General features: G+C 51.2%; 1 protein-coding gene, 1 long non-coding RNA gene and 1 pseudogene across 5 annotated transcripts; 1 reads left to right on the top strand and 2 right to left on the bottom strand.

Annotated features, from left to right (window-relative positions):
- Nucleotides 1–1,343: 1,343 nt before the first annotated feature.
- On the bottom strand, nucleotides 1,344–5,229 carry LOC120096220 (uncharacterized; annotated as a pseudogene).
- On the top strand, nucleotides 5,083–25,364 carry Inava (innate immunity activator). 3 transcript variants are annotated; one of them, NM_001134502.1, is made up of 10 exons: nucleotides 5,083–5,460; nucleotides 11,735–11,883; nucleotides 12,473–12,597; nucleotides 13,093–13,209; nucleotides 13,828–14,050; nucleotides 18,308–18,361; nucleotides 19,096–19,306; nucleotides 19,532–19,705; nucleotides 22,457–23,141; nucleotides 24,503–25,363. In NM_001134502.1, the coding sequence occupies exons 1-10, from the start codon at nucleotides 5,258–5,260 to the stop codon at nucleotides 24,593–24,595; spliced, it is 2,034 nt and encodes a 677-aa protein (NP_001127974.1). In that variant the 5' UTR covers nucleotides 5,083–5,257; the 3' UTR covers nucleotides 24,596–25,363. The 3 variants fall into 3 exon arrangements, with proteins under 3 accessions (NP_001127974.1, XP_006249982.1, XP_006249984.1); XM_006249920.5 differs by having other exon boundaries at nucleotides 5,089–5,460; nucleotides 11,732–11,883; nucleotides 24,503–25,364; XM_006249922.5 differs by lacking the exon at nucleotides 5,083–5,460 and adding an exon at nucleotides 7,733–9,133 and having other exon boundaries at nucleotides 11,732–11,883; nucleotides 24,503–25,364.
- LOC120096257 (uncharacterized) lies at nucleotides 14,284–22,785 on the bottom strand. Of its 2 annotated transcripts, XR_010057216.1 has the most exons (3): nucleotides 21,768–22,461; nucleotides 15,316–15,709; nucleotides 14,284–15,024 (listed from the first exon to the last, which is right to left on the bottom strand). It is a non-coding gene; the product is annotated as an uncharacterized LOC120096257 (long non-coding RNA). The 2 variants fall into 2 exon arrangements; XR_010057217.1 differs by lacking the exon at nucleotides 21,768–22,461 and adding an exon at nucleotides 22,651–22,785 and having other exon boundaries at nucleotides 14,284–15,709.
- Nucleotides 25,365–26,070: the final 706 nt, after the last annotated feature.

Below are 26,070 nucleotides of genomic sequence, written 5' to 3'. Positions count from 1 at the left end.
AGATCTTGTCAAGTTGGCAATCGGTGGTAACCTACAAATAATAATGGCAACTCCAAAGGTATCCTTTGCCTCAGCTCTAAAAGCTCCCAACATCGTTTCTCCTCTTGGGTCTCGTGTTAGTCAGGGTTCTCTAGAGTTACAGAACTTATGGAATGAATATATAGGGAATATAAAGGGAATTTAAGGAATGACTTATAGGCTTCAGTCCAACTAACCCAACAATGGCAGGCTATGAATGGGAAGTTCAAGAATCTAGTAGTCAACTGGTCTTCTGTATGCGCTGGGATCCTAAAGAAGTGGGCTCCAGCAGATAGGCTGGCACGTAAGTGCAAGCATTTGAAGAAGAGCAAATTCTTCCTTCTTCCATTGTCCTTCTGAAGGCCTCCAGGAGGAAGTATGGCCCAGATTAAAGGTGGACCTTAAGATTTGGATTAAAGGTGTGCGTCGATCTGGATTAAGAGCGTGTGTCATTCCCATCTCAAGATCTGGATCAAAAGAATATGTCTTCCAGCCTCAAGATCTGGGTCACAGGTATTCCCCCCATTTCTGGATTGTAGTTCTTTCCAGATACAGTCAAATCAACAATTGAGATTAGCTATCACGGTCCACCCTTTGTCAACTTGACACAAGCCATATCTCATGTCCAAGTGAAAACAATAACCAGGTCGTAAAGAAGCCTAACATGATATAACTATCCCTTGTATAAGCGTAAATGCATAAGCAATAATCAGGTCATAATAATGCCTAAGATAATGTAACTATCCCTTGTGCAACCACAACAGCATTGTAAATTTAGAATATGTCAATGTCCCTTGGGAAACAACCTTTTAGTAACAAAATATAACAGAAGCGCTCATGCCACTTACAATCCTGATTTCTGCCATTGGTCATGCGGCCTTAGATTGTTTCTATAACTACCTTCCTCTGCTACCCATCCTGTATTTCCTCCACCCTCTGCAGTCACCTCAGCAGGTCTTGGCTCTTTTCCTGGAGGAGCGACCCATACCTTCAATCCTGATGGGTCTGTGCCCTTTGCCATCCTGCTTGGATTAGGCTGTTGTAGTTCCCCATTGACTTTAATCACAGCACATGGTAGTGCTAACAGGCTCTCTAAAAGATCTCCTGCACTCCAGACATAATCCTTCTTACCTCCATTGTGGAGAGCCAATTCAATTTCCCCATAGTAATCAGGAGCTCTCATGCCTCCTAACACTGTTATTTCTCTCTCAGCCTGTTGGTTTAAGGGCATTAGAAGCCTTTAATGACCAGGGGAAAGTCTGAGCTTCTAGTTCAATAGAATGTTTGTTGTGGCTCCTTGACTCCTCCCTCTGGGACCAACACTTCTAGGCCAGCAGAATTTCAGATTGCAGGAACAGAAAGAGAAAATTCCCTAGAGGGTCACTAGGAGTGATAGTGAGTGGAACTATTCCCTTTTCCATCCCTTAATTCCTGGACCTGTGGATCCTGGCTATGGGAGAAACTACCATATATTGGACACTGATTCAAAACATATACGGCCTTCTGAAGAACTCTGACCCAGTCCTCCATGACACTGTCATCTAATTGGTGCTGTAACTTTTCAAAAGAACACTCCATCTTTGTACGAGACCGGCTGCTTCAGGATGGTGGGGAACATGGTAAGACCAGTGGATTCCAGGATTGCGGGCCTACTGTCGCACTTCTCTGGCTGTGAAATAAGTTCCTTGGTCAGACATAATACTGTGTGGAATAACATGACAGTGGATAAGGCATTCTGTAAGGCCACGGATGGTGGTTTTGGCAGAAGCATTATGTGCAGGGAAAGCAGGTGCATAACCTGAATAATATCTATTCCTGTAAGAACAGAATGTTGTCCTTTCCACAGAGGAAGCGGTCCAATGTAGTCAACCTGCCACCAGGTTGCTGGCTGGTCACCTTGAGGAATGGTGTCCTATCTGGGGCTCAGTGTTGGTCTCTGCTGCTGTAGCCAGGTCAGACTTGGTGAGTGGAAGTCCATGTCATTGAGCCCAAGCATAACCCCCACCTCTGCCGCCACGGCCACTTTGTTCATGTGCCCATTGAGCAATGACAGGGATGGCTGGGGAAAGAGGCAGACTGTCCACATAAAGGGTCATCCTATCCACTTTATTACTGAACTCCTCCTTGACTGAACTCGCCTTTTGGTGAGCATTTACATGGGACACAGATATCTTCACATCCTTTGCCCATTTGGAGAGATCTATCCATGTACTTCTTCCCCATATGTCTTTTTCACCAATTTTCCATTCCTGATCTTTCCAAGTCTCTGACCATCCAGCCAATCCATTGGCTACAGCCCATGAGTCAGTGAACAATCGTACATCTGGCCATTTCTTCTTCCAAACAGACTGCAATACCATGGGTACTGCCCGATGTTCTGACCACTGTGAAGATTTCCCTTCACCTGTATCTCTCAGGGTTGTCCTGGAAAGGGGTTGTAATGCTGCAGCTGTCCACTTCCGGGTGGTGCTGGCATAACGTGCAGAGCCGTCAGTGAACCAGGCCCTAGTCTTCTCTTCCTCGGTCAGCCGATCACAGGGAACACCCATGAGGCTATAGGCGCATGCTTGGCAGCAGACAGCATTGTAACAGGAGCAGAAACCACGGGCATTTGGGCAACTTCTTCATGTAACTTGCTTGTGCCTTCAGGACCTGCCCAATCACGTATATACCACTTCCGTTTAATAATAGACTGCTGCTGTGCACATCCTACTTTACGACTTGGAGGGTCTGATAACACCCAGCTCATGATGGGCAGATCAGGTCACATGGTAACCTGGTGTCCTATGGTCAAACATTCAGTTTTTACTAAAACCCAATAGCAGGCCAAGAGCATTTGTCAAGGGGAGAATAGTTGTCTGCAGAGGATGGTAGAGTTTTGCTCCAAAATCCCAAAGGTCTCTCCTGTGATTCACCTATAGGAGCCTCCAGAGGCTCCCAACAGCATCTCCATCTGCCACCGACACCTCCAGTACCATCGGGTCAGCTGGATCATGTGGTCCAAGTGGTAGAGCAGCTGCACAGCAGCCCGGACCTGTTGAAGAGCCCTCTCCTGTTCCAGGCTCCACACAAAGCTAGCAGCTTTCCAAGTCACTTGGTAAATGGGCCTGAGTAATGCATTCAAATCCCCGGACTCCAAATAGACCCACTAAAAGTCGTGCTTCTTTCTTGGTGGTGGAAGGGGCCGGGTTTAATAACTTATCTTTCACTTTAGAAGGAATATCTCTGCAGGCCCACACCACTAGACTCCTAGGAATTTCACTGAAATAAACAATCCTTGAATTTTGGGATTTATTTCCCATCTTCTGATACCCATATGTATTACCAATGAGTCCAGAGTGGTTACTACTCCTGATCACTTGGTCTAATCAGCATAATGTCGTCAATTTAGGGCACCAGTATGATATTCTGTAGAAGCGACAGACGGTCGAGATACCTTCTAAGTTATGACACTGGGCAGGAGAGTTAATATATCCTTGAGGCAAAATTGTAAAGGTATACTGCTGGCCTTGCCAACGGGAAGCAGATTGCTTCTATTGGTCCTTATGGACAAGTACTGAGAAGAAGGCATTTGCTAGATCAATAGCTGCATACTAGGTAGCAGGAGATATCTGAATTTGCTCAAGTAATGAAACTGCATCTGGTACAGCAGCTGCAATCGGGGTTACAACCTGATTTGGTTTTCCATAGTCAACTGTCATTCTCCATGATCCATCTGTCTTCTGCACTGGCCAGATAGGAGAGTTAAAGGGAGATGTGGTGGGAACCACCACCCCTGCATCTTTCAAGTCCTTGGTGGTGACACTGATTTCTGCAGTCCTTCCAGGGATATGATACTTTTTTAAAAAAAATTATTTATTATTCTATGTATATGCGTACACTGTAGCTATCTTCAGACACACCAGAAGAGGGCATCAGATCTCTTTACAGATGGTTGTGAGTCACCATGTGGTTGCTGGGAATTGAACTCAGGACCTCTGGAAGAGCAGTCAGTGCTCTTAACCGCTGAGCCATCTCTCCAGCCCACAATACTGTTCTTGATTCACTATTTTCTTTGGCAGAGGCAACTCTGAAGGCTTCCATTTAGCCTTTCCAACCATAATAGCCCTCACTCCCCAGAACAGGGAACCAATGTGAGAATTCTGCCATCTTCTAAGTGTATCTATCCCAATTATACATCCTGGAACTGAGGAAATAACCACAGGATGAGTTTGGGGACCTACTGTGAGTTGAACATTAACCAAATCTCCATTAATCACCTGTCCTCCATAAGCCACTGTGGCAGGCCACAGTATTTCTTGGGATTTCCTGGGATCAGTGTCAGTTCAGAACCAGTATCCAATAGATCCAGGAAAGTCTTTCCCCCAGTCTTCTGTAACTGTCAAAACCTTCTCTCTCCTCTCCACCCCTATCTTAAATCTCCTACAGCTCGAAGGTCCTGCTGAGTTCCTTTGCCAAGATGTCTTGTACATTCTGCCTGACAAGGTCCCTCTTTAGAAAGCACACTCGTCTGGCCAGGCTCTGGGGACGCGCAGCCTGGGTCAACATCCACTATCCTTTGGTTCTTTGGTTTTCAAAATCATACTAGCTTTATCTAGACTTAAGAACCCTCTAGTGAAGGAGTCTGGACTTGGAACCGCCATGCTTGGCCCTGACAAGGGCAGCACAAATGTAAACAGAACCAACGGAAAAAAGGAAAGCGCAAGTTTGAATGAATGGACGGTTTCGCGGGCTCGTCGCAAGCAGCAGGAGGCGCTGCCCGGAGTGAGTGCCTTGCCTCCGAAGCCGGAGTTCTGCCCGCCGCCCCCAAAAGGGACACGGCTGGGAACTCAGGAGGCGAGGCGACCAAGATTCGATCGAGCCGCAGTCCCTGGCCGCCAGAAGGGATAGGCGAGGGGGAGGGGCGCGCCGTCTCCTTTCATTCTTCCACGCTAGGGTCTTCGGAATGAAAACTGCCCCCAGCCGGGCCAGAGCGAGGGGATGAAAGGCGGCCCCTAAGACCTCTAGTCGAGCCTCGTCCCGCCCAGACTTCAGAAACCGGTCTAGCAGGGGGTGTCCCATCACGCGGCTGCCCGAATGCGGGAGATAGGGGGCAGCGTCGTCCCTCGCGATGTTGCTCCCGCAGGGTGCACACTGGGGCTGGCACCGTTCCAACACAACGTGAGGCCCCGCCCCGTCTCTTGGATCAGAATCTCGAATCTCTTCTAGCATTTTCCCCTCTCTCCACAGGGCCTTTGGTATGCCCCAGGGGACAGATGTCTTGGGATCTTTAACATTTGGGATGCTGCAAATGCCGAAGTTAAATGAAATACCTCCGGGGAGGGGAGGACCGGGGGAGCCTTGGGGAGAGGGAAGATGGGCGGGACCAACAGGTCCTGAAGCTGCGCGACGGGCTCAGGGGGCGCGGGGGCAGGCGCGGGGCGCCAGAGCTCGGTGGGACAGGTAAGGCAGAAACTTAGTGAACGGAGCGCGGGAGAACTGGGGGGAATCGAGCTCCTGAACCTCGGTCTTCATCCTCTGCAGAGGGAGTCTTGCAGGGAAAGGGGGTAATTTTTCCAAAGGGTTGAGAATTCCCGGATTTCCACCCCAAAGCCGTTTCCAACCGCCAACCTTTCTCCTTCGACTCTCTCCCCGGACCGGTGGATCTCCTGGCCAGGTTCCGAGAAGGCAGAAAGCAGGCAAACAAAAGAAGCCCGAGTCCCAGGCCAGCCTGGAAGGAGAGGGCGCGGTGGGGGAGGGGCTGGGGGGGCAGGACAAAGGGGTTTTTTACGGAGAGCCTTAGAGGTTTATTTCAGGGTGCATCTTCTGTTACCTCGAGTTCTCCATCCTAGCTTAGTTGAGGTGAACACCATTCCTAGTGGCCAGAGAGGAGAGTGGAGAAAGCAAACGAGATATTCTTCCACCTCTCCTGCCCAGAGAGTCCCCGACTATTTCCCGTGGTCCCCCCCCCCCCGCCCCGGCTGTGAGTTGCTGGGACTGGCCATTGATTTGTAATTGCGGGAATGCTGGTGGCTGTACTTTGCTGAGTGCTGTGGTAAGGTTGAAGAACTTGGTTTAAAAAAAACTTTGACTCCTAAAGTATCACAGGAAACTTGGAAGCAACTTTAGGGGCAGCGGAGAGAGTGGAGTATGTTTGGTTACAGGTCTGTGCAAGAGTTTGGACGCGAAAGGTTTTGAAGAGGTGGTTTTCGTGGAAAGGGCTGCCTTCTAGATGGAATTCCACTGCAAGGAAACCTCACTTCTTCACCTGTCCTTGTAACTAGTGCTCTGGGATCTGGGATCAGGGAAAGTGTCAGCTACCTGCTTCCTAGAGTTGGGTGCTGAGTTCCAAGTTCCATGCTACCTCCGGATCACCTATCCTTTGGTGTTGTCTTCCCTCAATACTCATCTTGACCGGAGGACTGTTGGCTTGTCAGCCTAATTCCAAACCCTAGATTCTAGGGGGTTGGGGAATACTGAGTGTAGACTTGGAGTATTTAACAGTTAAGGATCAGTGCAAGCAGGTTGGTCTGTAAGTCCAATACTGAGCGACGGACTGCTACCCATCTTCAATGGAGGCCCGTGCCAGCGCTGAGTTTCTGCAAAAAGAGAAAAAGCTCAGCTGCACAGCTGACCTGCAGGAGGCCCTGAGGAGAAGTCTTCCTCCCTGATCGGTGGGCAGAGAAGAGTGAGGGAACTGCTGATTGGCTGCCGGGCTTGCCTCTTTGCAGGTTGCATATTTCTTGGGGTGGGTTTGGGTGGCGGTTATGTTCTGCTAGAGGGGATTTGGGTTTATGATGTCAGTGACCCGGCTTCTGCTCAAGTCCGTTCTTGAAAAGCTGGTTTTTGAGCACTGAGAATCATTAGTGAAGGCCTGGAGGCTTTTCCTGGAAGACAGTTTAAAGAATTTATGTCCTGGTGTGTACAGGCCTTAACCCGATTTTGCTTTTTGTCCCTGAATTCAGATGAGGTTACCTGAGGCCAGAGTTCTCAGTTGAGTCTAAAACTTACACCTCAGGCAGCAGCAGCAGTAGCAGTGCCTATGACTTTCCCTTGAGGTCGGTTATATGTAAAGAGTTTCATTCATCGGTTGTTTGGGACGACCCGTTGCTGGGTCCTGTTTAATGTTAACAATGAAGCGTACGTGATATGTTTTTATAGTTTCAGAACTGTATTTCAGCATAACCGGACTTCGTAATTGGCCTCTTAATTTTATACACTAAAAATGGAGCTATTAGCTGATTCTAGAAACTCCAGCACAGTCCCCAGTTGGAGCTGGGGGAGGGGCCTAGGCAGCTCAAGCCCTTTCAGACGCTGGAAGAACACGAAAACCTGTTGGGGGATGGGAAGGGACTTCAGTCTTGTGGAGGACTTTATGGGGGAGATCGGAAGGGCCGTGCGGTTTTTTTGGGAGGTTCAGAGAGCACCACAGTGGGGAGGGTCTGTCCCCTGTGAGGGCCCTTCAGCTTCTGCTTGGAGGAGGTGGTCAGCCTGAGGGACTCTGGGGCTAGCATTGTTTGGAAAGAGGGTGTGTACAGGAATGTGAAGGTATGGGAGGGGGTTTTGTGTGTAGAAGGAATGGGGTTGTTGGTGAAGGGTGGTGGCAGCCTGTGACACGGGAGATGCTTAACAGCCAGCTAGGGCACGGAGAGCGAGGACAGTGTTGCATGGGGGCTGGGAGAAGGAAGCAGCTTGGGTCTATATTGAGACCTGATACCTGGGTCCCAGAGGTGGAGGGTGGGAGGTGAGGAGACAAAGATCTGAGAGATGCAGGCCAGTCCGCTGTATCCTTCTAGCCTCTGGGAGCAGGCAGCAGGCAGCCTCAGCGCTGCTGCCACTCGAAAGCAATGTATTTTAAGCAAATTTTTGTTTGCTTGAGGGTCCATGGACAGAGAGCCCGGAGGCTGACTTTTTGCCTGGACCAAGGTCCATTTTAGTGAGTGTGGAGAGTGAGTTAAGGTTGCTGCTACTGTTGTGTGGAATAGGGAACAACTGTAGACTGCAACCGGCGTGTGGTGCTCTTAATGTGGCTGGGATTAAAAGAAATCAGCGCTATCTTCTTTCTTCCCAGCGCCCTGGAGTCTCTGCAAAAGCACCCTGGCCTGTTTCTGTTGTCCCTTTGGTTTTGTTTCTTTTCTAGGTCCTTTTCTAGGTGTCTTGGGTTTTAAACCCAAGACCTCTGGCTTGTAGTCGGCCAATGAGTTCCAACAACTCCCAGCAGTCTTTTCCTTCTGTTTTTATTGTTTTTGTTTGCTCAGTCTGTTTGCTCAGGTTTACTCTGTTGCCCAGGCTGATCCTCAGTCTACCAGCTCCTGTGATCCTCCTGCCTCAGATCCCAGTAGTTGGGACTGCAAGTCGCTACTGGTGCCTGCCACAACCCCCAGCTCAGTCTGAGGTTTTTAGATCCTAGTCTGGGAGACTGAGGCTATGGTGTTCATTCATGTGTGTGTCAGGAGAGCAATGATTCTGAGAGCCTACGGTCCCTAAGATGCCCCCTGCAGAGAGTTTCTTACTCTGTTTTCGTTTGTTTGTTTTTTGTTTTGCTTTGTGTGTGTGTGTGTGTGTGTGTGTGTGTGTGTGTGTGTGTGTGTGTGTCTTATTCCTCAATTTCTAGAAAGAGAAAATGAGACAAGGGAGTCAAGAAGAACCATACAAGACAGGAGGGAACTGGAGGACACTGAGGTATTTCGTAGTTCAAGCACGCTGTATTAGGGTTTTTTGTGGCTATGGAAATTTGACTCTACCGCCTTCTGGTTCTCTTTCATGGGGAGCCCCTTTTCCCTGCTCCCCTCGGCCCGGAAGTGCAGAGGCCTAGGAGCTGCCTGCCGGCAACTGCCAGCAGCCGGATTAGTTCAGGGAAGGACTTGCTCACCTGCTCCTCCTCTCTGACTCAAGTCATAACAGGTAACCTGGTTCCCCTGGCCCGGCAGCCTGGGCGGGACAACAGGCAGGCGGGACCTGATGAGAGGGAGCGAGAGCCAGGGGGCGCCTAGCCGCGTGAGGAGAGCTTCCCGGGAACGAGAGCACCGGGTGGCCTGTTTGTGACCCGGGAGACCCCCAGGTGGCATGAGAGGTGCTACAAAGCTCTTATCTGGAAGCAGGAGTCTTCCCTGATCTGGACTGAACTCTGGAGCAGGTGAGAGTGGGGTGGGGTAAAGCCAGTGGGGTTAAGCAGCAAGCAGACCAGGAAATGGGGGGAGCCCAGCCAGACGTGGCAATATTCCCCTACCCCTAAGATCATTGCTGGGCTCAAGGATGATAGGGGACTGCCAGTGGGTTTGGAAACAGGGAGCCGGTCTCTTTGAGCAGGCCTAAATTTCCAACAGAGATGAGCCGGGGCAGAGAGGACCTGGCTTTGGAGGCGCGTTTGTGATAGGGAGGATTCCCAGTGGCTTTCCTGAGGTAAAGGATGCTGGAGTTTCCCCTCCTCCTTCTAAATCTTTCTCCCTTCTGCTTTGTCTGGGGATAGCTTTGAGCAGTTGATAGCTGCTGGGGATAACTTTTGAGTGTCTGGGCTGCCTGGGGAACAGCAGTGGGACAGAGACTCCTGGATTGGGGAGGAGGTGGGGATGTTACTTAAACTGCCCTTATCTAAAGTAAGAACTTTCACACCAAGGCCCTATCTTTTCTGGGTGGGTCTGGGTTGCCCTTGTGGACTCGGGGAAAGTTCCCTACATTGGAGAGCTGTGCTCTGTGTCTGTACTGGTATTATTCTTTGTCTGGTATTGCCCAGAAGGTCCTAATTCAGGCATAGGGACTGGGGAGGGCCTTAGGTCTTTCTGATTTTCCTTGTCCTTGTGAGGCAAAGTGGGGCTTAGGAGGCCAGAGACCTTCCTCTAGTGTCTCAGGAAGCTTCACAATTGAGTGTGGAATACAGATCTCTGAGCCTGTGCTCCTTGCCCTCCTCAGAGCAGCAAGTGAGCCCAGAGTTGACCCTGCATCCTACGGGGCCCATGGTAAATAACAGCCTGGAGGAGAGGCTAAAACACCCCGTCTCAGAACGAATGCCCCTCTTGTCTGCTACAGCCTGAACCCACCCTCCTTACCCCCCCCCCCCAGCCCGAGGGAGGGCCTGAGTTATTTTAGCCTTTCAAGGCAACTTCTTAGTGGTTAATAATTAATTAACAAGTGTGACTAATTGATAGCTTCCCTCCCACTTGCCCCCTCCCTCTGTCCAAAGCAAACGGCTTCAGGTGCCAGCTGCCAGCCCTGATAGCCAGAGCCCTGGTTCTGCTTCCTAGTTTAAGATGATCTTGTTCTCTTCTGGGGAGGGTGGGAGAAAGGCCTGGCTGCCTGCTTCTCTGTGCTGGAAAGATGAAAATCACCCTAAGCTTCTGGAAGCTCCAGGGGTCATTATGGCCAGTCTTTGATGTGTTTGCAAAACCACCTCATCAGCTTCTCTTTCTTTTATTCCCCATTTCACTCTCTAGTCGTTCTTGGAAAACTGAAATCCCAGAGAGCATGTCAATTTCAGGGCCATGGTTTTAGCTATTGCTGCCCACGGTGTCCTGAAAAGCTAGGCTGGTTACCCTCTCTGGGGCTTAGGTGGCGGACATGGGGAGCATAGCTGACAGTAGTGCCCCCTCTTCTCTACCATTCTGCTTGTCTGTCATGGAGGGGCGAAGCCCCCCTCCCTCCTCACTGCAGCGTAGTGCTCTGGAGGCAGCAGGATGAGCCCCAGACAGAAACTCCGAAGGACTTTTGGACTCTTGCTCAATGGGCTGACTCAGTGAGGAGGTGGCTGCCCTCTCCTTTCCAGACCTCCGCCTGGACTCCACCCTCCGCTCTCCACCTCTGCTCTAGCCAGCAGCTGCCAGCCCTGGCCAGCTGGGATCCCACCGAGGGTGTGGGTTTGGGAAAGAGATAGGGGTGGTCACAGGTGTTGTTTTGGTGAGTGGCGTGCTGGGCCGTACCTACACCATCAAAAGTGCCGTCCAGTTGTTGGGAAATGGGTGTTTTCCTTTCTGTCCTTGGTAACTTCCAATCTGCCATTGCCTTCACCAGCAATCCAACAGACCGCCTGCACCCTAACTATGGGGTGTAGGGTCTTCAGGTTAACTCCCTCTTGAGGAGTCTCCTAGGTGTACTGGTGACTGGTGGTTCAATGCCACTCTCTGCTTCCCCTGCCCGATGAATGACCAGAGCCAGAGAACCTGGTGCACTGGCCCCTGGGCCCCTGACCAGCTTTGGCTTTGTGCTCAATGTCCAGGCATTCTCTCACAGTGCTTTCTTTTTTTTTTTTTTTTTTTTTTTTTTTTTTTCGGAGCTGGGGACTGAACCCAGGGCCTTGTGCTTGCTAGGCAAGTGCTCTACCACTGAGCTAAATCCCCAACCCCATCTCACAGTGCTTTCAACCAGTGGGACAGTAGGTCATGCCTCACGTCCCCCATGTTCACAGGGACAGCCACACTTCGTGAAGAGTCCTTGTCATCTCGTTTTGCCATCCTGTCCAATCTTCCCGTCTCCCCCTTTTCTTCTCCCTGTTCTTTTTCTTGTTCTTGCACAGCCACCAGTGCAGTAAACCCCTTTGGACCCGGAGGACGTTTTGGGGAGGAGGCCTTGTGGGGGGAAGCTAGGCTGCACCCTTGGAATGTCCTCCCACCCCAGAGAGCACTCTGAGAACACCTCACCCCAGATCATTCCAGAGACACAATCCACACTTCCGTTCCCCCACCCTCGAGCATCGAGCCACAGGGAGGCTTCATAGGACATTTTGGTTGTTATCGTCTCTTAGAAGCTGGGAAAACTCCAGACTACCTACACATCCTGGCCCAGGCTGGGACCGGCGCAGCCCCTCCTTCCTCGCTGCCCCCTCCTCCCAGAAACTCATCATGGAGAGTAAGGATGAAGTCAGTGACTCTGACAGCGGCATCATCCTGCAGTCTGGTGAGTGGGTCTAGGAAATTCCCCGGCCCTGGTCCCTGACTCTGGAGTGAGTCCCTAGGCCCTGGGCTGGGAAGGGAGGGGATAGTAAGGCTCCTGCTGGAGAAGTGGAAAGCCTGAAGATTTGGCACTTCAAGGAACTGCTGTTCTCCTTGCTGGTGCTTCTGTCCTATCTGGAGCAGGGATCTGTCTCTTCATCTTCAGCTCCAGTGCTCACTAAGAAGTTGAAAAGCCGTAACTCTCTGGTGTTAATGTCCCATCTCTACCAAGCCCGAGCCTGTGGTTCTAGTCTGGCCTGGTTTTGATAGAGGGTAGGAGAGGAGGAGGAAGAGAAGACACAGTTCTGACCACGGGCCCCTCCCACACACGCAGGTCACCTGGTGGGACAACTCTCCCTTTGAACTGTAATGTTACCAACCTCCGGGCAGCCAGGAGACATGATGTGGTTGTGGCACAAACCCTAAGGGCTAGCCTGTAATTTGTGGGCAAGCATGAGATGGTATGGGTGTGTACTCCCTCAGAGGTGGCCAAGAGTGTTCTAGGGATGCCTTGTTTCGGCCTTCCTGATCAAGTGTCCCTTATCTCCCTGCAGGCCCAGACAGCCCTGTCTCTCCAATGAAAGAGCTGACCAACGCCGTGCGCAAGCAGCAAAGGGCTCTGGAAGCAAGGCTGGAGGCCTGCTTGGAGGAGCTGCGCAGACTCTGCCTGAGGGAGGCGGTGAGGCTCCTGGAGTCCCTGCCCCCCCATGAACTTAGCATTCATCTGAGGAGCCCCGAAACTATGCCAAGGGGGAAGCCCTTTTAGGGGATTGGAAATTAAGACTGAGGTGTGGGCCTAGAGTTTCTGTCATGTGGGTTTGACCAGGACACTGGGTAGATCCAAGCAGCAGTTCAAGTCCAGGAAACTAAGAGATGAGGGGATGCAGGGGGGCCAAAGAGACGGAATCGAGTTTGATATTTGTACCTTGGGGTCAGGGTGGCCCTCAGGAGGAAGTGACCTGAGGGAGTAGAAGGCAGAGGGAGGAGACACAAAGTTTGCTTTCAAGGATGGGAAAAAAGACAACTGTGGCAGACGGGATGAGGTGGGCAGGGGTACAAGTGCCAGCCTCTGGAATACCATGCGATGTGGAGCAGGATGGCAAGTTTAAATGGTTGGTCGATGGCTGGGCAAGTGGCAGGTGGAGGGGCCTAACTTGACTTTGCCCCCCTCCAGGAGCTGACCGGTACTTTGCCGGCAGAGTATCCTCTTAAGCCAGGCGAGAAAGCCCCCAAGGTCCGGCGCAGGATCGGAGCAGCATACAAACTGGACGAGTGGGCCCTGCACAGAGAGGTGAGGAAGGCCAGAGGGGGAGGTCGCTATACTTCATCCCCAAAGGCTGACTCCCGAAACAGTCCAGCGCACTGGCAATCCCTGTCACCCGGTGTGGGTGGTGGCCATGTCAGTCCCAGGTTTCTCACGAGTAGTGCAGATGTCTCTGAGTAAGTCTGCCATCTCAGCAGCATGGCCTCAGTGGGCAGAGGATTAAAAATACCAATAACCAGCTCAAAGAGGCAGTTGCCTATTAAGGGAGGTCAGTGTGGCATGAGGCCTGTCCTTTCTCAGCCTAGATGGAAGGAGGTAGATGACCCTAGATGACCTTCCTCTAGGAGAGATTCCCAAGGGTTGACATGCTTGGTCCTTTGGGGTCAGGAAGGAAAGTGACCTCCTTAAGTCTTCTCCCAGTCTGGCACAGCAGGTAGCAGGGGGTGGGACAATCATGACAACTTTTCAGGACACTGACACATTGGCTCTAGGCGGCTCCCAGTGCGCCCCGCCCCCATCCCCACCCCTTCACTGTGTATCCCTGGACACTGTAGTCTGCTCACATCTGGGTCAGAGCTGCTTGGAGTCTTCCGTCCCCCAAGTGCCGAAGACCCTCTTGGCCCTCACTCCCAAACCCTCCCTCAGGATCCCCTGAGCAGCCTGGAGCGCCAGTTGGCTCTGCAGCTTCAGATCACCGAGGCGGCTCGCAGGCTCTGCGCAGAGGAGAACCTTAGCAGGCAGGCACGCAGGCAGCGGAAGCACGCTGCGCTGCAGGAGGAGAAGAAGCTGCGGGACCTTCAGCGCTGCCTGGGTGATCGGCGGCGGAACAGTGAGCCCCCTCCTTCCACTGTGCCCTCCCTGGGCAGAGGTGAGCCCACTGTCCTGAGCCAGGCAGTCCTTACAGCTCTTGTGGGACGGCCAGTGTAGCCCTGCGTTAATGTTTCACAGTAGCGCCATCGGGGTATTCCTTCCTGGGTCCACACAGGTCCTCTCTTACCCCTCAAGGCATCTCCACTCTGGAAGAACTTCTTCATTCTGTTTCCTCCTTTTGCATCTCCTGCATAGTATACCACTTCTACAAGACTTTATGCACAGAAGGCATTTCTCTGCTTGATCGTAATCCAAGGGTTTATTCAAACTCAAATATTATCTTCAGGGAAAAGTGTAGTAAGCCAAAGGCTCTACAGGGATACACTTTCTTCTAGCTTGTTAGGCATCCTTAGGGATTGGCTGTTGCTATGGGTAGCCAGTGACTGATGGGTCCGGGGCCACATGCTCATGGGTGTTTAGACTGAAATCCAGTTGTGCCCTCACAGTGCCTTCGGTGTCTGTCACCGGTCAAGAGTGCTGAATCATTCTTGTAGCCTAGTAACTGAACCCTAACCCAGAGATGGGTCTGTGGGGCACCTCAGAACCAGAGGCAGCCGAATGACTGCAGTGTGTCCAGTCTGGTGAGCTTCTGGTGCTTTAGAGCCCCAAGGTGAGACTGTTTCCTTTGTCCTGACCCAAATCTTGCTTGTCAGGTTAGGACTTGTGGCCTCCGTTCTTCCGCTCCCAGCTCAGCTCTCCTCCTAGGAGTCTCTTGCTTGACTGTGACTGAAGGAAGTGATGTGAGGGACCAGCTGCTCTTTACCCAGAGCCTCAGGCTCAGCTTGGGGAGTAACAGGCTCCCTCGTGCCCCTGTCCGTACTCGAATAGCAGCTGGCGATTCTTCTCTTCCCTGGCTAGACACGCGGTAGAAGCCTCGAGGTCCTCACAGGTCCCCATGTGAGCCTTAGGCAGGCATTCAGCACCTCTGACCTCCGGGACGACATGTGTGAACAGACACCAGCCAGGCCGCCTCTGGAGGCCAGGAGTAGATGGGAAGGAACAATGTGTACTTCTCAACTGACCCGGAAACCCAGGCCTAGTGGCCAGACCATATTTTGCATTCAGTGCCATCACTGTCACCCTCCCCAAGACACTAAGGAAAAAGTCATTCTTTACTCTTCATTTCCCACAGGCCCTAGGTATGGTAAGGCTGACTGAGCTATAATGGTCCCCAAGGCCCACCTCTGTACCTAAAGGAGCCATTAGTATAGAGATGTGACCTGTCTCAGTCCCTCCGCCCTCCTGGTCCCTCTCCACGTGTACCGTTCAGAAGTTCCTTTGCCCATAGGCGCTGGCATTGCTGGGAGCTTTTTCGAAGGGCGGGGCTTGGGGGGGAAGCTGTCACTACTGCTGCCATTGTGACTGATGACACTCCTTGTTGGAAGTAGGGAAGCAGGCCAGGACATGCCTAGGGCTCTGGCTTAACACTGTGTAGGAGGGAAGAAGGCTGATATTCTCAGGTCCTTTAGTCCGAGAGAAGACAGAGAGCAGAGGAAACCAGCTGGTACAACCAGTGACTTGTGTGGCTCCTGCACGGACCCCGCCCTCCAGACGGGCCTGAGGTTCTGGGTTCTAGTGTCCCGACTTGGGAGCTCCAAGGGAGGTGGCTCTGGACTAGCTGCTCCTGTTCTGCAGCTCCTCCGTCAGCTGTACTCACCTGGAAAGGAGGAAGTAGAGAAAGATTAATAATTAGCTTGAGGCTAGAGGGTGTTTTGAATTAAAAAAAAAAAAGCAAACAAACCAAAAAGAAAAAAACAAAAAAGAGGGTCAAAACAAAACTCCACCCACCCACCTCCACTCCCCCTTTGCACACAAGGGTTATTCAATTTGAGAAAGTAATTAGCCAGATGAGGGTAATTAGTCAGCTCTCTGCAGGTGGCAAGAAGCAGACAGGTAATTGAGCTAATTTTTACTGTGAGCGAGCCTAAGAACCTGTACTCCTCCGACAGAATGGGTGCTCTGTCGGTGTTTGTTGATTGACTGCGTCAGTCTGGAGCAACCCTTGTCTAATAGGAACCCAATGATGATAGAAATTCTGTGTGTCCAACATGGTGACTGCTAGCCCCATGTGAATGTGAACTGCGCCCCCCTCCCCCATAACTGAGGGGCTGGATCTTCTCTTTTTTTTTTTTTCTTTTTTTCGGAGCTGGGGACCGAACCCAGGGCCTTCCACTTGCTAGGCAAGCGCTCTACCACTGAGCTAAATCCCCAACCCCGGGGCTGGGTCTTTAATTTGAACTAGTGTGGCCTCGTATCGTATGGTTTGATTTGTCGGGCAGGGTAGCTTTGTAAGAATGGTCTCACAGTTTCGTCTCCGCCTGGGGTATTCTGCCACGGCGCCCGCGGCAGGGTCATCGGCAGGGTCATCCCTGCAAAGCCAATATGTCTCCAGACTTCCCTCAGAGGGATGCAGGTTTTGGCCCACAAAATCAATGGTCTTGCTTGTGTGGCTCTTAGAGGTCTTCTTCCCCAGACCTTAACCTTCTAAGCAAAGCCTACAGTCTGAACCCATGATACACTAGCGGACTATGAAACACTTGGGTAATCCCTTCAACCTGACATTTGCCAAATATAAAATATTTTCTTAAAGGTTTTGTAAAAGACAAAAAAACAAAAACAAAAAAACCCCAAAAAACAACAACAACAAAAAAAAAAAACCAACCAAACCAAACCAAACAAACAAACAAAAAAAACCCCAAAGAGAACAAGGATTCAGTTCTTCCACTGAGCCCAGAGCAAAGGTGAACTCTTAGTTCTGTGAAGCCTTGACTGGCTTCTGGGGTGGAGCAACTCAGAGGGTAAGAACTGCTGTGGCAGTTTTCTCTATAAAGATCTGGATAGCAAATACTTTTAGACTTTGTAGGTTGAACCGTCTCATATGGCAACTCTACCATGTAAGTGCTGATGCAGCCTGACATCACGAGTCTGTACGTGTGTCTCAGTACAACTTTATTGGTGAAGCCAGCTCTGGTTAGGTGAACTGGACTTGGTTTGTGGGTCAAAGTTTGCCAGCTCCCCATCCCCTCTAAATTTTAACCCCCAAGACAAGGTTTCTCTGTGTAACCTGACCTGTCTTGGAACTTTCTCTGTAGACCAGGCTGGCCTTGAACTCACAGAGATCCTCCTGCCTCTGCCTCCAGAGTGCTGGGATTAAAAGAGTGGGCCTCCACCACCCAGCCATGCCAGCCTCTCTCCTAGCAGAAGATTTCAGAATGACTAAGACCGTTTGCCCTTAGAATTTTCTGGTAGTGATGTGTGCTAAGTGGTAGGAGAGCCAATCCAGGAGCGTGGGTTCCTTAGAGTGCAGGCTCCCGCCAGACTGTCTGGGTGTGAATTCTTAGTCAGCAGCCTTTGTGGACAAAAACCTCCTTGCTGAATGGGTAAAGGGCTGGGTTTCCTCAGTCATGGAGAAGATAGCATCTACCTTAGCTGTTAAGGGATTACACGAATTAGCGAATGCAACACATGTAGGGAAGTATTAGCACAGTAGAAAATATTAGCCCTTATAAATGTTGCTTTCTTGTCTTCAGACAGTTGGAAATGATTTCTGGGTTCCACGTGGGTCAGACAGACACAGCCTCAGACTCCAAAGCTGTTGGGGGTGGGGCAAAAGCAAAAGTAAGCCCCTCCCCCGCAATTTCCTGAGTGACAGCTGCCATTGTCTTACTTGTAGCAGCTCCGTTTCCCTGAGGCGACTCACTCAGGCAGAGCACCTTGGGACACTTACTTACTCAGGGCCAGCTGGCCAGACCCTGACTTAAGTTGGTCTCTCCCATTCTCACAGCCCAGCTTTCTGCCTTTCTTTTGTGACTACCATAGGTCTCTTGCATTTGAGACCGTGGAACCAGGTTGCATTTGTGATGTTTGAAGATTATAGACACACGGGCAATGTGCTTTGCGTCCTATGTGCCTTCTAAAGTGGCTCTCCTCTGTTAACAGAGAGCCCTGCTTGTGTTGGCTGATGGGAGCCAGTGCTCCAGAGTGTTGAAATGGCTAATTCAACGCCAAATGGTTAAGGCCAGAACCATTTGAATGTGATTGCAGTCCCATCTCTTGTCTCCCCACCCTAGTCGGTCAGCCTTTTTTCTACCTCTAAGGACTAAGTTCCCGAGGCACACGCATTGTTTAGCACATTCCTGGGGGATGGGGAAGGGGGGGGTAATTCAGTTGCTGTCCTGGTAGAGGAATTGGGCTAGGGTTTGCTCAACTCTGGGCTCATAGTCTCACTTCTCTTTCCTCCCTCTGCCCCTTCCAGAGCTCAGTGCCTCTGATGACAGCTCCCTGTCAGACGGGCTACTCCTGGAGGAAGGTGAGATACAGTTTGGGGACTTGGTCAAGACAGTGGGGGGTTTGCAGAGTTTCGTAGTGAAGACTCTCACGGTGGGACTAGAAGGCTTAGGGGTACTAGCAAAAGGTCTTTGTGAGTTCTGATGTCAGAGCTGTCTGGGCACATGACCGGCTGAGGGTTGAGGATGGGCTAAGCTCCTCTTTCAATGGATCCTTTTGATGAGGAAGGGAACGGTGAACTCTACCCTGGCCTAGGAGTCTCCTTCGCTCTGAGGCTATATTTGGGTGGGGCCAGTTAGAGTCGAGGAATGGTCTACTTAAAATCATTGCCGTGGTTGTAAAGAAGGCAGCGCTGGGGAGGAAGCACAAGAACTGTGGATTAAGGGCCCTGTTTAAAACCACTAAGAATGTCAGGTCAAAGTGGACTAAGAAGGCGATGCAGGCGTGGCCAGGGTGTGCCCAGGCCAATAAGGAAATAGGGAATTTAGGTGAGGCAGGAACAAGAGAACTAGTTAGCTGCAGAAAGGCACCATAAGTAAATGCTAGAAAGTGGGGTAGAGAGTCAGAGAGGAAGCAGGTGTAGATTAAATAGGGCTGGGAGGGAGGGAGTCCCTAAGGAAGAAACAGCTTTTCTTATCTGGGATTGGGGCTGTGCCTTGGGGCAGTAGGTCAAGGCATTGAAGAGGGAGCAAGGCAAGGCTGTGGAGGTACTCGCTAAGCCGGTTTCCCCAGGCTCTGCCTTCTCTGCCCCTGCAGAAGACTCCCAAGCGCCAAAACCTCCCCCAGAGTCACCGGCACCACCTTCACGGCCTCTCCCACCCCAGAGCCTTGAGGGCCTGCAGCCAACAGGACCTGAATCTGGCGGCCTGGAACGAGCCCCCATCCAAAACAGTCCCTGGAAGGAGACCAGCTTGGACCACCCCTATGAGAAGCCACGGAAGTCTTCCGAGCTCAGTAGCGAGTCCAGGTCAGACCAGGGAGGAAGGAAGTAGGAGAGAGCCTAGAACAAGGTGAAAGTGACAGGGTGGTCCAGATTGGGGGCGTGGATGGGGGTAGAGTGCAGGCGAACACACTCCTTAGCTATGTGATGCTGGCGGTGACAGTTTGTTGGGGTGCTGACACTTTGTACTGTTCCCTTTGGGGCTCCCCTAAAGACATTGCTGTCACTGACTTAACCTTTGACTCTTTGCAGCAGCCCAGCTACCACTCCTCAGGACCAGCCCAGCCCCTCCAACCTGTGGGTGCTGGATGCTGCCTCCTACCAGGTGGTCCCCATCCGAAATGTTCCTGGCCAGCGTCAGGGCCGCACCAGTGCCCCAGCCACCCCTGAGATGCAGGGCAGGAGGGGCCAGTCCCAGTCTCTGAGGTAAGATGGCTGCCCCAGAGGTGCAGGGAACATCCCATTCCCATCCCAAGGTACGAGGTTCAGCTGAGACACCCTAGGTGACACATGGCTAGTGCCTTGGGTACTGCTTTGTATCCCTCTCTGGGGTGCATCTCATACACGAAGAAAGCAAGATTTGAGGTTTCTAGCCTTGCCCTGTTTTCTTGCACTGGAAGATGATGGGAGTTTATTGTTGGTCTCTGACAGTGCATAGTTCTCTTTTTCAGTTGATGCCCACTTGGTTCTCATTATTCATGGTAGTTATGGTCTAGAACATTGCTGTAAACACATGAGCTCCTATAGCAGCGCTTCTCAACCTGTGGGTCAGGACTCCTGTTAGGGGAGGGGGACTAATGACCCTTTCCTCAGGGGTTGCATTAGACCATCGGGAAAACACAGATGTTTACGTCAGGATTGATAACAGCAAAATTGCAGTTGTGACGTAGCAACGAAAGTAATTTTGAGGCTGAGGAGTTTCTGTTTCTGTGGAAGGACTGGGACACTGTAACTCAGTCTGAGTGAAGTGGGTCTGGCGGTCTTACTTTCGCTACAAGGCAGCTCACAGAAGCTGCAGGGAATACCTCAGCATCGCTTCTGGGGCCATTTCAATACAAAGTAGCCAGGTATGCTGCTCCCAGCACTCAGGAGACAGAGACAGGTGGATCTCTGAGCTCCAGGGCAGCCTGGTCTACGTAGCGAGGTCCAGAATAGTCAGAACTACATTGAGAGACCCTGTCTCAAAACATATAAGCAAACAAACACACAATAATATAGTGATCTGCCCCCCAGGTGCACTAGGTATGCCACAGGAAGTGGAAAGCACCTCCAACTGTGAGCTGAAGTAAATCCTTCCTTCCTTAAGTTGCTCTTGTCTGGTATGACACACGGCACGTGACCTTGTATTTAGGTCTGTTTCATTGTGTGGGCACAGCTGGGGCTGGAACCCCTGGAAACTGACCATCCTCCTGCCTCAGCCTCCCTGGCGTGCTACCTTTGGTGCTACCTCACCAAACACAGCACTTGATCCTTGTTCAGTCTCTCCTGGAGACCTGTGCTTAGAGCAATCTGAATTCTTGGCTGCTGCATCAAGTGACCATTGAACGACCTTTGTCATTCACTGTGGGAAATAGCTGACAAGAGCAACTTAAGGAAGGAGGGTTTTACTTTTCGGCCCACAGTCTGAGGTGCCGTCCATTATGTAGGAAAGGCCTGGAGGCAGGCGGATGAGGCAGCTGGTCACTGTGCATCTGCAGTCAGGAAGGGAGAGACGTGAATTCTGGTTCCTAGTTCACCCTCAGTCCTTCTAATTCAGTCCAGGACTTTGGCCAATGGGAAGGTGCCACCCATATTTAGGGTGGGTCTTCTCACTTTAAATAACCCAATATAGAACCCCTCCCCATCCCCCAGACATATCAAGAGGTCTGTCTCAGAGGTGATTCGAGAGCCTATCACATTGACAAGAGTAGCCATTGCAAAAACACGGTGTATATTGACTTTGGACTTAGCAAGTCAATTTTATCAAGTAGACGGGCTGGCATAGACTAAGCCCACGGATAATGAAAATCAGTGTAGGCTCCTTTGCAAGCCACCTGGTGATTGTTTTAGTCAGCGAGGTCTGAGAGGCAGCATCAGCCACAGCGACCTGGCATGGCCAAAGGTAGCATCTAGCAGCTCAGAAGTAAAAACAGCATACCTTATATTTTACCTGCTTACCCAGGTCGTTTTATAAGCAATGTGTACCAAAAATTTTAAAAGGCAACCCAGCCCCGTGCCCAGTATATAAACAAAGCAGAGGCTAAATTCTAGCCCTCCCTCATCCTGTGCTTCAAGTGCATGCCCTTTGGAATATAGGAAAGCTTTTCACATTTAAATTAGGTGCTTAACAATGTCTAACCACTAAGGAATGCTACTAACATACTGTACCCTCGAAGGCTGGAAATGTGATAGGAGTGTTGTAGAATGTTGTAGAATGTTGGCTCTTCCTATTGTTGGATTGAAATCGACTGAGAAACCAAAATACTTTAAAAAAAAAAAAAAAAAGCACCTCGAGGCTGGAGTGATGGCTCGGTGGTTAAGAGCACTGGCTGCTCTTCTGGAGGCCCCGGGTTCGATCCTCAGCACCCACATCACCCTGCACAACTGTAACTCCAGTCCCAGTGGATCTGACACCCTCACACAGACGCTCATGCAGGCAAAATACCAATGCACACAAGATAAAAATAAATCGTTAAAAAAGACCAACATATGCATCGAACATGTACCAATTCTTTGTGCAGGCCTGGGATTGGGCCTAAGACTTAATTCATGATAAGCAAATATTCTTATCTCTGAGCCACATTCCCTGCCTCTCAGATTCTGGTCCTCATTCCTAAGTAGTACAATGTATGAACTAGTTACATGATATTTACACTGTGTTACAGAGTTACTCCAGAGATTAAAGTCTACCAGCCTTTTGTATGTACTACTTCCCTATTTTGTGTGCGCTGAATTTCATGGCTCAGGAATCAACTTATCCTGATATGGAAAAGTCTGGAAGGGAACAAGAACAGTATAGAAATATGGCATCCAGGGAGGGAATGCTCGCTCTACCTCTGCATGTGAGGACAAGACTGGGTTGTCTGCTCTGCGGAGGTCTGACCTGAGTAAGACCTAGTATATGCTCATTGCTTTGGCCTAGGGATAGGTCATAATTCATTACTCCCCAACTGAATGCTTTCCTGTTTTCCTCTTCAGGGTGGACTCCTTCCGAGCAGGTGCGGAGGGCCGAGGTCGCAGTGCCTTTCCCCGCCGCCGCCCCACTCATTACACAGTGACGGTGCCAGACTCCTGCTTCACACCCAGCAAGCCCCCACTGCCGCACCCTGCCTGCCATTCCTGTTCTGAAGACAGCGGCTCTGATGTCTCCAGCATCTCCCATCCCACCTCACCCGGCAGCAGCAGTCCAGACATCTCCTTTCTGAGGCCCCTCTGTCCCCCTGAGACTCCTCGCCACCGTGGAGCCTGGGGCCCAGCCTGTGGCAGAGAGCTGGTCACTCATTACCCTAAACTTCTGCTGCCCGCTGGGTACTTCCCAACCGGGCGCTATGTGATGGTGGCTGAGGGCCACCTGCCGCCGGGCGAGTGGGAGCTGTGTCGTGCAGCTGTGGGTGCCGCCTATGACGAGGAAGGTGCACCCCTACGTTACCAGCGGCTGGTGCCCTCCCATAGCCGCATTGTGCGCACACCCTCACTAAAGGACTGTCCTGCGGGCCGGGCACTCAGCAAGGCAGCTGTGTCAGAGGAGCTCAAGTGGTGGCATGAGCGTGCACGTCTCCGGAGCAGCCGCCCCCACTCGCTCGACCGCCAAGGGGCTTTCCGTGTTAGGAGTCTGCCTCCTGGGAGGGAGAGCTTCGGGCGGGCCTCCGTACCCCGGACACAGGTACAGGTCCCCCTGGAGGAATGAAATTAGACCAGCAGAGTACTGGCTGAGTAATTACCAGTTAGGAAAATTAGACCAAAAAGAGAATTATTTCCTCTTGGCTTTGGAAGGCACTTCTGATTTCCCTGGGGGTGCCTCTTAATTGTGCCTGCTGTGTCTAGTGTCTAGTGCAAGAGTGCATACCAATGTGCCCTGGTAAAGATTGTCCACACAGATAGCTTGGAGATTTTCCCCCTAACGGCTTCACAGACGATCCACAAAACAGATAAACTTCTCAGAACCAAAGGTGCAACCCAAATTAACCCCTGGAATTTCCTCACTCGAAGACCCAGGGACAAAAGTGAGAATCTGGAAAATGGGTTTATAGAAAACAACTCCCTATAGCCGGGCTGGGAAGGAGATGGTCTCACAGTTAACAGCTAGAGTACCAAGTTCTGATTCTATCCCCGCTTAAACTACATGGCCCCGTGAGGTACTTAACTCTTAGACTTCTGTTTCCCCCTCTAAAAGATAGTTATAGTGAATTACCCCTCTCACGGGGTGGATAAGAGGCTGAAATGGTTAAAGCAATGTACAAGAGTCCTAGATCAGCAGCAATTGCTCTGTGTCACTGGAGCTCCCAGAGGGCGGGGTGTGTGTGTGTGTGTGTGTGTGTGTGTGTGTGTGTGCGCGCGCGTGTGTGTGTGTGTGTGCGCGCCACGAGCGTGCTAGGTCGTATCGGAAGTAAGTAGGATTATGAACGCTCTGACTTTGGGTAGGGGTGCAGCCTTGGTTTCTGTAAGCCCCATTTCTTCATCCTGGGACTGAGGCTAGCCAGCATGAATCCTTTCTTTATTCTCCCACCCTGATTCAGAAGGCTATGCAGGGGACACGCTCTAGAAGCTACCAACAGGCTACTTCTTTGAGACCCCAGATTCTCAGCAGCCCAGCTGCATCATCCCCCACACCCCCGATTCTTTGGGCTGTTGCAGCTGCCATCCCTGACTGGGCAGCACCCTGGCCCAGTCCCAGGCCATGCACGCTCTAGCTGACTGTGCCTCTCCCTTCCTGCGAGCCTGGACCTGTCTTTGGTCTAGGCTTGGCTCATCCTAACCTGTCAGACAGGGACCGTGATGAGACATGGTGAGCCCAAAGGTGGAGAAGAAGGTCAGGGTGCCCGTCACACCCCTAAGAACCTGGAGTGGTAAACGGATCAGGGGTGGGTACCTGGGGACATCATTCCAGGGAGGGCAGGAGCAGAGCCTCCAGGCTTCACTATTGATGGTCTGTGCCTTTAAGCAAAAAGAATGGTGTGAGCTTGCCGTGATGACATTTCTACCCAGTTTGCTCATCTGCCTCTCCTCTCTCCCTGCCTGGGACAGGTGCCCCCAGTGTGTGTACTTCGGAGGTCGCCAGACGGGGCCCCCGTGCAAGTCTTTGTGCCTGAGAATGGAGAGATCATCAGCCAAGTGTAACTCCTCTGAAAGCCTTGCCCAGTACTGGAAAAGACTTAATATTGGAGCTGGGATCGAGGACCCCATCACTCTTAAGTGCTTCTTTCGGCTCTCTTACCGTCGTCGCCGGCCGATGACCCAGAGCTGAAACCTTTGTTTTTTACGTGTTTTCCAGAAGTCCGGACCTGAAGCTTTACATCTGTGATTTGTCTTCATGGTTCTTATAATATGATCATGCTTTATCCCCCAGAGTCTGGCCTTTTGGATTAATGTCGCGCTGGACTAATCGACAGCACTTGTCTCCTTATGCAGGGCAAGTGGCATAGAGGGCCCTTTGAGGCTTGGGCCTTCTTTCTGAGATAGCTGCTGCTTCTTGCTGGAGGCAGGATGTGGTTCTTCCTCAACAGAGACTCGTTTCCCTTGTTTCCCAGATGCCAGGCAGGACTCTCCTTTATATGCTCTGTGACGTACACCCAGGGCACAGGGCATTTCTGTCAGTGTTCTTCCCACACCCTATAGTAGTCCCACCTCCACTTGCCATATTATATGGCTTCTGAGCCCCTTCCCCAGTGTATAGATGCCCTACCCTGACCCCAGTGTATTCTCTGGATCCCTAAGTGCCTTAGATTCTGAGTCACAGAGCAGGGAGATTTCTGAGTGCTGGTACCTCCCATGCGTGACCATCCCTCACATTAACTTATTGGTCTTACCTAACAGCTATCTCGTGGTTGCACAGTGGTAGTGCCAAATACGTCAATAAAATCTGATTGGCCCAGCTGAGGATGAAGGATTCTGTGTGTGCTGAGTTTTTTTTGTTTTGTTTTGTTTTTTTTGAACAAATGCAGTGAGGGCTTCTAGAAATGTCTGCCTGACCTTTCCAACTGGTCTGGCCAGGACTTGAGGGAGCAAGTGGAGTGGCAGACGGAAACTCATGCTGCTTCTCTGACCAAAGGGAATTTAACCGGGCGGGAGAGGTGGCTCAGAGGTTAAGAGCACTGGTTGCTCTTCCAAAGGTCCTGAGTTCAATTCACAGCAACCACATGGTGGCTTACAACCATCTGTAATGGGATCTGATGCCCTCTTCTGGTGTGTCTGAAGACAGCAACAATGCGCTCACATATATAAAATAAATAAGTCTTTAAAAAAGGGGGGGGGATTTAACATGTGGTTGCTGGGAATTGAACTCAGGACCCCTAGAAGAGCAGTCAGGGCTCTTAACCGCTGAGTCATCTCTCCAGCCCCCAGCCTGAACTTTTAACTCCACCCTTAAAACTGCTGACTGCTCTTCTGGAAAGCCCAGATTCGGTTCCTAGCACTCACAGGGTAGCTCATGGTAACCCCAGTTCCATGGAGTTACCTTAGAAGGAACTTCATGGCTTCGCGACAGCTTCGTCTCGGGCCTCAGATGGCCCAGGCCAAGCAGCGTTTCGAGGCTTATGAGAAATTGTTCTTATGGTTGGAAAAGCAGGCTTTCCTCGGGTGAAGAGGGGCTATCC

The sequence above is a fragment of the Rattus norvegicus genome, chromosome 13, assembly GCF_036323735.1.
Source record: "Rattus norvegicus strain BN/NHsdMcwi chromosome 13, GRCr8, whole genome shotgun sequence".
Classification (NCBI taxonomy): Eukaryota; Metazoa; Chordata; class Mammalia; order Rodentia; family Muridae; genus Rattus; species Rattus norvegicus.
This window is presented reverse-complemented; position numbering and strand designations above follow the sequence as displayed.

Bases quoted from the DNA above. Each gene is read 5' to 3' on its own strand.
- Inava (XM_006249920.5), top strand. From the start codon at position 5,258: ATGCCCCAGGGGACAGATGTCTTGGGATCTTTAACATTTGGGATGCTG. The intron at 13,210-13,827 runs GTGAGGAAGGCC...ACCCTCCCTCAG, and splicing joins AGTGGGCCCTGCACAGAGAG to GATCCCCTGAGCAGCCTGGA. The intron at 19,307-19,531 runs GTCAGACCAGGG...GACTCTTTGCAG, and splicing joins GAGCTCAGTAGCGAGTCCAG to CAGCCCAGCTACCACTCCTC.